Source organism: Morone saxatilis, unplaced genomic scaffold (assembly GCF_004916995.1).
Source record: "Morone saxatilis isolate NCDOM2014 unplaced genomic scaffold, NCSU_SB_2.0 Contig15, whole genome shotgun sequence".
In the NCBI taxonomy this organism is placed as follows: Eukaryota; Metazoa; Chordata; class Actinopteri; family Moronidae; genus Morone; species Morone saxatilis.
In genome coordinates this window covers 2390563-2400603 of record NW_023339707.1, presented here as the reverse complement: position 1 = coordinate 2400603, position 10041 = coordinate 2390563, and the positions used below count along the sequence as shown (strand labels likewise).

The 10041-nt window shown below is 42.8% G+C and overlaps 2 protein-coding genes across 2 annotated transcripts in view; one reads left to right on the top strand and one right to left on the bottom strand.

The window, feature by feature from the left end:
• Window positions 1–2947, top strand: part of gmeb2 (glucocorticoid modulatory element binding protein 2) — a gene marked incomplete in the record, with an annotated part of 7127 nt that extends 4180 nt beyond the window's left edge. Inside the window, 3 exon segments of the mRNA XM_035657281.1 lie at window positions 83–220; window positions 1347–1469; window positions 1987–2947. Of these exon segments, the coding sequence (XP_035513174.1) occupies window positions 83–220; window positions 1347–1469; window positions 1987–2570 (845 nt within the window).
• Window positions 2948–5116: 2169 nt separating this feature from the next.
• pdyn (prodynorphin) lies at window positions 5117–6922 on the bottom strand. The gene is made up of 3 exons (XM_035657283.1): window positions 6807–6922; window positions 6336–6472; window positions 5117–5846 (listed from the first exon to the last, which is right to left on the bottom strand). The coding sequence occupies exons 2-3, from the start codon at window positions 6456–6458 to the stop codon at window positions 5280–5282; spliced, it is 690 nt and encodes a 229-aa protein (XP_035513176.1). The 5' UTR covers window positions 6459–6472; window positions 6807–6922; the 3' UTR covers window positions 5117–5279.
• Between the last annotated feature and the right edge of the window lie 3119 nt (window positions 6923–10041).

The following is a 10041-nucleotide window of genomic DNA, read 5'->3' as shown; positions in this document are numbered from 1 at the left end:
ACACACACACACACACATGATAAAGAGTACAGAGTATAGAGAGTGTGTTTATGTGTATGTCTGTGTGTGTGTGTGTATCCAGAGGACTCTGTGGCTTTCTGGCGTACGGTGAAGGAGGCAGGGCTGTTGGAGGAGGTGGTGGAGGACTTTCAGAAAGAGCTGCAGGAGGTGCTGAACGGGCTGCAGGAGAGAGTGTGTGACCCACCACTACAGGTCAAAGGTTAGAAAAACACACACACACTCACAGGCAGGGGCTGGTTGAGCTACCTACAACAAAATAAACCCCCACAAAGTCAGAGGGGAGGTAGAAATTTGAGTATGAGTATGTGATACTACTGTTAAAGCTGCAGTAGGTAACTTTTATAAAAAAGTTTGTAATACTTCTGAAACTTTCACTATATCCTGACAGTAGAATATGAGAATGATAATCTGTTCTATAGACGACAGCCTGTGCATACAACTGATCTTAAAAATATCCAACTGCCTTCCTCTGTATGTATAGCCTCACCAGAATTAACCAGGAAAGAGGACACAACTTAACATTAAATTAAAATGGCAATAAATAATAAAGAAATAAGACTACAGACACCATGGTGGGAGCAACAAGCATTATTAAACTATACAAATGAAATATTCTGACACTTGTTGTAGAATCAACAGCAGAATAAAACATCACATCAGGCCGAAGACGCACAGATGTATAAACAATATAAACTCCACAGTGACTGCAGCCACAAACACGCATTAAAGAAAGGAGAGAGCAGTTTTTACACACACACACCGCGGACACACACTGCTACGTTGCTACGTGGTGCAGTGGTTGTTGATGTTCTTCCCTGGGCAGTGGGTGTTGTACTGTCCTGTGCACCAGTCCACTCAACTTTTCTGTCCCATTGCACTCCTTTTTTAGTTTTCAAAACCTCTGAGCTGAATGAGTGTCTGCAGCCACAATAGTTTCTCAGTGGCTGCAGAAGCCATTGTAGCATTCAGCAGGTTAGCCAAACCCAGCATGCACCCGTTGTTCATGCAGCATCATGGGTGATTTGGGTCACAGTGTGCTCATCGGGTAGTGCAGTGATTGTTACTTAAGCTGGATGCAACTGTAACCCAAATGCTAGCCCCGGTATGGGTACGACCGCTGTTCTGCCCCGTATGAAGTTTTTCATTCGTGCAGTTGGAATGCACTCGCTCTAAGTCCCTTTAAACAAAAGCTTTTTTTTATTCCATAATTCTTGTAAAAAGCTGCAGGCAGTTTATCAGACTTCACAGCAACTGCAACTTGTTTGTTGCTGTTGTTGTTTAGTTGCCGTGTCCCATTGAACATGAATTCTTCTTTGTTTTTTCAGATGCTGTTTTGCTCAACAATATCGTGCAGAACTTTGGGATGTTGGACCTAGTGAAGAAGGTTCTGGCCAGCCATAAGAGCCAGATGGACCGTTACAGAGAGCAGTACACTCGCAGCCTGGCTGGTCAGTGCAAGAGTCCGGAGCAGCACGCACACTCAGGATAGAATTATGTTTCTTGAGGCTTAAAATGTCTGTGCAGCTCCAGACAAATTACCACCCTGCATTCGTATTAAAGGTGCAGTAGGAGGATCTATTGTCAGAAATAGAATATAACACTCATAGGTATGCTTTCATCAAAATAAGAATCACTATGTTTTCGTTACCTTAGAATGAGACGTTTTTAGCTACAGACACGGGGTCGCCTTCCATGAAGTCCGACGAACAAACCAAACACTGGTTCTGGATAAGGCCATTCACGTTTTTCACATGTTTCGCAGTCACCGTAGTTTCTCCTACACCCTTCACAGCCCGTTCTCGTTCCCAGGTCGTCAAATTTGCACGCGGGTGGTGTTCAATTAGTCGAAATTTGCAACGTCACTGCTAGATGCCTTCACCGATCCTTTAAGGGGTTGACTGTATGTCTGATTACTAAAGTCTTGGTGTGTGTTTGTACGTATTGATGATGCATTGTCTCCTGCAGCTCTGGAGCAGCAGTGTGACGAGCACAGGAAGCGAGCCAAGGAGCTGAAGAGCAAATCCCAGCACCTCAACAACGTCCTGATGACCCTCACCCCGGTCCCTGCGCCCCCCGCGCCCAAGCGACCCCGGCTGACCCGTGCCGTCTCTGGCCCGGCCTCAGTCAACGCTGCTCCCACCCAGATCACTGTGCCTCTCAACCAGCTGACCAGCCTTCAGCTGGGCAAGGTGCTGACCATGGCAGGAGCCCAGGGCGGCGCCAACCTGGGCGGGTACACCCTCCTGACCTCCTCGCTCTCCGGGTCAGAGCTGGGGGGCGACGCCTCTAACCTGACCGTGCTGTCCACGGCGGCAGGTCAGGTGGTCGGCCCTCAGTACCAGCTGTTGACGCTGCCGGCTGCGCTGCAGAGCTTGGCCGCGACGCAAGGCGCCACCGTCCAACAGCAGGTCGGCACCATCAGTGTGGTGGAAGCCACGGCAACGGCTGCGGATGATTCACAAGAGGAAGGCCAGGCGGATGGCGAGGATGAAGGTCAGCCAGAGCAGCTTAAAGAGGGAGATGGGGAGCAGCCGGCCGATCAGCAGTGAGACAAAGGACAGCTGTTCTCTCCCTCGTCACCCAGCTCGTAATTGCCTTCACTCCATCATTACGGGCCCTGATGGGACGTGCAGTTCCTGTGATGGCCGAGGGCTCGTCCACATTTAGACTTTCACAGAGCATTCATGGCCTGTGTTCAATTCTCATTCGAGCCTTCCTTATAGACGTCCTTCAGATTTCAAGATACCCACATTTATATTAGAGTGGCATCTGGTGTCAGGAGTGTGTACTTCAGTAGTGGTTTCACTGTAAATATGTTTTTGTAACTAATATATTTGATACAGCTGTTTGTGTAGGGATTTATTCCATGTAGGCTGGAGGAGAGGAGAATTGTTCAGTTTGGTAATAAATGCTCAGTTTTCAAGAACAAATTGTGCATCTTTACATGTAAATGTCTTCATCAGTGTGTAACTGAGACTGTGAACTTGTGTGTTTTAAGTTTTAACGAGTGTTTAGGAGGATCTATTGTCAGAAATAGAATATGTTATTCATAGGTATGTTTTCATCAGAGTATAATCACCTGACAATAGGAATTGTTGTATTTTGGTTACCTTAGAATGAGCTGTTTTTTAAAGAGGGAGAGAGTCCTCTTCTACAGAGTCCACCATGTTGAACCACCATGTTTCTACGGTAGCCCAGAAAGGACAAACCTAACAAACCTTAGTAGCTTTTCCCTGAACCTTCAGCCACATGTGTGTAAGCTGTCATCACGTCACAATTATTGACTTAATAGATTTTATTTTGTTGCATAATTTGTATAGTGACAGTGGAGAGAGACAGTGAAGGCGGGAGAGAAATGGGGTGACATGCAGGAAAAGGGCCCGGGGCCTGATTTGTTCGAACCCAGCCTTAAGGACTCAACCTTCATATGTGGTACACGCTCTACACGGTGTTCTTCTTTTGGCTTACTAAATTTCAAATTCATGAAGATAATAAAAAAGAGGACAATAAAGTACCAGGGTTTTGCTACTTACGTTCACTGATATGGTACTTTCCCTTGAGAAAAATAATATCAACCGTAGAGCATAATTGGTACAAATATTTCCCATGTAGAAGGACCAGAACATTTCTAAATTTGTGCATACTTTATGTATCCTGTTGCATTTAATTACCCATCGGAGCAGCTGCAACCTCCGCCTGTATAGTGCGTCAGTCAGTGTGCAGTTTGATTCAAAAGAACATGATTAACATATCAACTAACAAAATAAAGGTATTAAAGAACAGGATACTGGGCAGTGGAGCAGGAGACACAGTTTCTATTGTGCTTTAATGGTAGCTTCCATCTGCTAAACTAATTTGAAGTGAAATTACCACAAGCTAATTACCACAGTGAAGCTTTTGCCTTTGAGGCCCCTAAAGGTTTGGTTAGTCCGTCAGACCAAGGGGTCCCAATTTTGTTCATGTCAAGGACCCTTTAAGGGGATTTTGCTTTATAGAAAGAGAATGTGGCCGAATTTTTATTTTCAGGTTTGAAGATGATAAGTCTTCACAGTCTATCAGGGATTGAACTGGGAACTCAGCCCCTCCTCTTCCCTAGTCTAACTTCTGGAAAATGTGGTAAAATAAATATTGTATTCCTCCTGTTGCTTGGGACCCATTACCCCAGGTTGGAAGCCACTGAGTCAGACAGTAACAATGCAACAGTTGTTCTCTTTTTGAACAAATAGGAGCAAACGGACTTTATGATCTGTTACTTTCCCACAGGAGGGCGCTCACTGTTGATTGGTTCAGACTTCGTCCGGCTGGTTTGTTTCTGCAGCAGTCAGATTCTTCACGTTTGAGCCGGATCTGCTCAGTATGTGTCTGGTTTTAGGTCGACAGATAGACACCGACTGTTCATTTTGGCTTTGGATATCTAATCTATATATACTAATAATAGAAACAACAACGACAACAATATATTATTAATAATAATAATAATAATAATAATAATAATACAGTCATGTAATATTCCTTTAAATGATTCTGATAGTTGAAGATTACATTCGTATCTGAATTCTGTATTAGCCTCGTTCAGCCTATAGCCTAAACTAAAGGCACCATATTTGAATGGCATTGCAGTCAAGGTCAACCAAATTCCATTCAAAATTTAGATTATTTAAAAGTTTAAAAAAAAACTTATGTTGAAACTCATATCAGATAAAATGCACAAGTTCAGTTATGAGAACTATTCGTTTTAATTGATAAAAGGTCCCCTTTATAGATGCTCCTACAAACTGCTCAGAGGATACAGTTAATGCCAAATCTGGGATGAATGTTAAATGTATTTAAAGTGCCGCTCGTTATTATTGGTGTTTGCCGAGTTTGAGAGCATGTATTGATATTTAATAAAGGAAATTTAGCTGAGTCATGTCCAGGTATGAGTCTGTCGATGAGTGAGTTAATATTAAAGTGGAAAGATTCGGAATGGAGATTGGCTCCATGTAACGGAGCGCACTGAGGCTGAGATCACGCAGGCTATGACTTCCTTTGAACTTTTTGACAGACAAGAAGGTGGTTATATTCATGGTTTTATTAAACAAGCATCCTTTATTGAATGACAGACGATGATGAACACAGAGATGAGAGTTGTTACACAGAAGTCAACCCAGTAGCTATAAGCAAGATAGGCAGGCATATGATACTTTTTGGATAAATGGTGGCATTTCAAGTGAACCTGCACAAGGTCTTTGTAGTTTCTCTCTCTGAGCAGGGTTCCTCTATAAGCTCAAGTCATCATAGGAGTAATACGGCTCCTCCACTGAGCGCACAGAGATTTTGAAGTGTCGGCGCAGAAAGCCTCCGTATCGCTTGTCCCACTTCAGGTTGTTCAACTTTGGTCGGATCCTCCTCATGAAGCCCCCGTAGCGCTTCTGCAGCTCCTCGGGCTCCTGGCTCTCCTGCTCCGCGGAGCTACTCCTCTTTGACTTGGGGCCGAATTTGCGTAAAAAGCCACCGTAACGTTTCGCGTAACTGTGGGGCATCTGGTCCTCCGGAGCTTCATCCGCGTCCTCCGGCACCTCTATGCCTCTCTCCTCCAGCCTCTTCAACAAGTCCTCGTATTTCTTGGGCAGCGCTGCGCCCTTCAGGATGTAATTGTCGCGCCACGGAGAGCTGAATATTTTGTTCTTGTTCTTGTCGATCCTCTTGATGAAGCCGCCGTAGCGTTTGACCAGGTCTGCCTGTTGGCTCTCCTCCTCCTGCGCAGCCTCATCCTGGCTGAAGTCCGCCAGCCCCGGAGCCTGGCCGCAGCTCTCCAGCTGCCCCTCACACTCCGCACTGCACGACTGCGGGACACACACATGGAGAAGAGTTTAAAAACTTATGTGTGCACACACAACACAGTGAGATTTGGTACTGGAGGTCAGCTCTACACTTTTTTGTTTGCTTAATGTATTTTGAAGGGTTTGGCGTCAGGTTGACCAGACCAGGCCACCATCTGACCCCCTATTCTCTCCTCACATTTCCCCTTAAAGGAGCAAACATCACACAATCTGCTTCTCCAAAGCTTTATTTGTACATATGAGCGAAAGAGTCAAACGTAAGATTTCATATTTTTACGCAACCCATATTGTATGTTACTCGTTTAGATTTACTCAATTTTCAGCCTGACATATTTGGTATTTTAACTTAAGGATTTAGGAAATTAAAATTATAACAATACAATTAACTCTCTCTTATTCCAATGTAAACTTTTAGGTAAAACACAAAAAAGAAAAAAAAGGCAGCAAAAGCCCAATAAAGCCACCTTCCTCTCTCTGGCTCTGTGATCTTACCAGGCTGCTGAAGGCGACGTCGGGGCTGAGGATCTGCTGCGCGCATTTTTGACACTGTGAAGAGCAATCTGCGTGGATGGAGGGCGGCAAGCTCAGTATCAGCACCAGGACATACCACTCCATTCTTCACCAGATCCCTGACACACACAAACAAACAAAAACAACATAGGCGGTGAGTCTGGGTGAGATTGGTTTGATGATTCACAGACTAAAAAAGACTTAAAATCAATGGAAACCCTTAATCTGTACTGATGAAACTTGCTTACTTCATTAACATCTTCTTAATTCAGTCTGTTAAACTCACATTAAACTCATGAAATCACTACATTACCAATCATGTAGAACTGTGCGCAGTGCGTAATGGTGCGTAAAGGAGTTCCTTTCCTCACTTTAATTCAAATCCAGCAGATACACATAACATTAGTTCTAAGTTTCATAGAGACAATAAAGTACAAAGTATAGAGAGAGTACCTCAGGAGTTAGACAGATACTTCCAGCCGTGTTAAGACTCGCAGAGGTGCATCTACCATCAAATGCAAACTCGCTGAACGCACTCCAACACTTGTTCCTCCTGCGCGGCTCGTCGCCTTTCTTTTTATCGCCGGAGACTTGGCTGTGTCACCGCAGCGCATCACAGCAGCTTCTATTGAGGGACCAATGGGAGGGAAATACTCTGCGTATACAATCCCACCGCCTCCCCGCTTCAGGAGTTTTTAACAACGCCCACACAGAGAAGGTATAGGAGCAGCAGCGCAGCTCGTCCCATCAGCACATTACCATCATCATCGTCATCCTCATCATCATCATGCCATCTCTGGGGGGCCTGGATCAAACCCTGGGCTGTAAATCTCACTGACATCTATGAACAAAGTGGCTCAGAGAAAGTAAAACCTACAAAGGGGAATGAGAAATCACTTTGAATTCAGACATGAACCTGAACTGGATAGAAAACGCGGATCCGAATATGAGCATGATGCGGTACACTTATGCCTTTAGAGTTGGGTCATTTTAACGAAATTACTCACTCAATAATACCAAGGACTAATTATGTCATTGCTTTAATACTTGCTTTAATAATTCTTACAAATGCCATTAGAAGCACTAGGAGGAGCCAGAGGAACCTGATCTGACCTGTCTTCTGTACTACTGTCAGGATATATTAAACATTTCAGCAAATATGACACTTTAATAAAAGTTACCAGCTTTAACAGGACTCATAAAGCCATACTTTGCCCTCAAGGTAAATGCAAGATTTTCACAACAGTAACACAGCATATGTGTCAGGTACTAATGATTTCTTTACACTAATTGGAATATGTCCACAACTCCCCCGCCTCTCAGCAAATCTACATCTACTGTATGTCATTGTTCCATTCATGTCCTCGGTAAATGCCTTCAGGTTGCATTGTGTGTGCGATAAGCAGCAGCCTGGTGCTGTACAGTGGGAGGACCCCGGGAATTTATCCACACACGAGTTGTCGGCCTCATCCCATTTCAAGGCTGAAACCTTCAGAAGCTCATTGACGGAGCGAGGTTACACTGTCGGTCTTCTTGCCTTTGTTCCAGGGGGAAAATGAAGAGAAACCTTGGACATGCAACAACATACAGCATTGGTAGAGTTCCCAAGTGCACAGTCTGTCTTCTCTCTCATAATCACACTCCATTACACTTTGCACCACCTGTTGCTATTTGATTCTATTTGTACATTTTATTTCATTTGAGATAAACTTTTATTATTCATTTAAAGACAAAAGTTCAGTTCTATAACTACCATGATGATATTTCATCACGTACGTCACTCTAAATGCAGTACGAAATAAGACCTGAGACCATGAACTAACTCTCATTGATCTGTAACTGAATTATAGCACGTAAAAGAACATAGTTACTATGGTTACCATGGCATACTTTTACACCTGGAAATCCTTGTTGTTCTCTGGATTGTCTTTCTTTTTTAACCCGATACAAAGAGAAAATGTAGCTGTACTTTTTTATGAGTACGTCATCCGGACACAGAGAACTAGCACTACCTCTGCAGTTCCCTGTGGCTCTATCAGAACTTTTTAGTTTATCATATTTGCTGATTTAATGGCAAGCAATCACATAGGCTATATCAATATTATTTAAATCTTCAGATATCTTTTCAAATATCGGTATATTTGGTACAAACAGAGCGAAAATTGGAGTGAATATTGGACCTTGCATTCATCAGGTGGACACTCAACCTCTCATCCACTCTGAGAACGTTCAAACACTGATTTGAACGTTTGAACACGTTCAAATCAGGTAACCAGTCCCAAACCCAAAATTGTAGGTTATGTAAAATGTTTTAGCGTCATCAAGGACATATAATAATATAATATAATACACTTTTCAAAATCAAAGATACACAGTGCATTACAGGGTTGAACCAGGATTGAAACATTTCAGGATGGAGGCAAATAAATCAGGCAAATATAAACGATAATACATACCTAAAATTAAGTTAAAACCCAGAAAATAAAGATAAAATCTAATAACAAAACAGATAAAACACATCTTTGAGTTTAAAGAAGTGTTTCAAAAGATGTCACTGATATGTTGCAGAGTGCTGTCCCGTTCCTATTTATACAGTGTCGGTTCGCTGCAGTCTCTTGCACTCAAGCACTCATCAGGTGTCGTCAGCTTACTCCGTCAGGGTTTAGTGTTTGCGCTTTAGGGGTAGAGACTGGCCTTGGGCCTGCTTGTATTTGTGAAGCCCAGCACAAGAAACATGCAATGGTGCTGGGTAAGATCCTGTAAGAATAGCAAAAAGTCAATGTTTACATCTAACACTTTTTAAACATTTCATCATCAGTTCTGTACTATTTGATCTGCTATTTTAGAGCATTTTATCAAGTCAGCAGCTGACATGAAATGTGGGGAAAGAGACGGGGAATGACATGCTGCAAAGATCCCCAGCCAGACTCAAACCGTAGACATTGCTGTTCACGGTCGATGCCTTAAACCCAAGGCCACTAGGGAACCCCGTTTGAGCTGCTCTTTGAAGCTAAACAGCCTCGTCTTGCATTAGAAGAGTACGCATTTAAAAACTAATAGAACAATGAGAAGAAAACACTGAATTTGTCAAAAAAAGAAGCATATTAGGTATGTATGATTGTTAAAAATGAAAAAAAATGTTTTACTATAGCCTGAGAACTGTATAAAAAGACCTTATAAATATCTTGAAAACTCATCTCTGATGCAGTATTCACAGGAAATAATCTGCCCAAAATGTATCCCAATCTCTAATTTTATATAAATATCCTGCAGTTATTGTGTTCAGTACCGGGTTCCTTGTACAGTTTATCATTTGTTCTGTACTGTTATTGTAATGCATTAAATATAATATGAAATATCCATAAAATATGTCCACGCTATAGGATACTGTAGCGTGCACGCAACACAAAATTGTGCTTAAAAATATTATAAGACCATTAGTAAGTAATGTGAATGGCATCCACCAGACCTGAACGAAAACAACCAATCAGAGCTGAGAAAGACAGTCTCATTCCCAAGTTGTCAAATACCAACACTGATGAGACTCAACAATCAACAATCATCTTCAAGCCTCCAACTCAAAGCGGCTTTCCATCTTTCTCAGCTCTGATTGGTTGTTTGCATTCAGGCCCAGTGGATTTTTGCAAATGCCATTAGGAGCACTAGGAGGAGCCAGAAGAACCTGATT

Bases quoted from the DNA above. Each gene is read 5' to 3' on its own strand.
- pdyn (XM_035657283.1), bottom strand. From the start codon at position 6,458: ATGGAGTGGTATGTCCTGGTGCTGATACTGAGCTTGCCGCCCTCCATC. The intron at 5,847-6,335 runs GTAAGATCACAG...TGTGTCCCGCAG, and splicing joins ACGTCGCCTTCAGCAGCCTG to TCGTGCAGTGCGGAGTGTGA.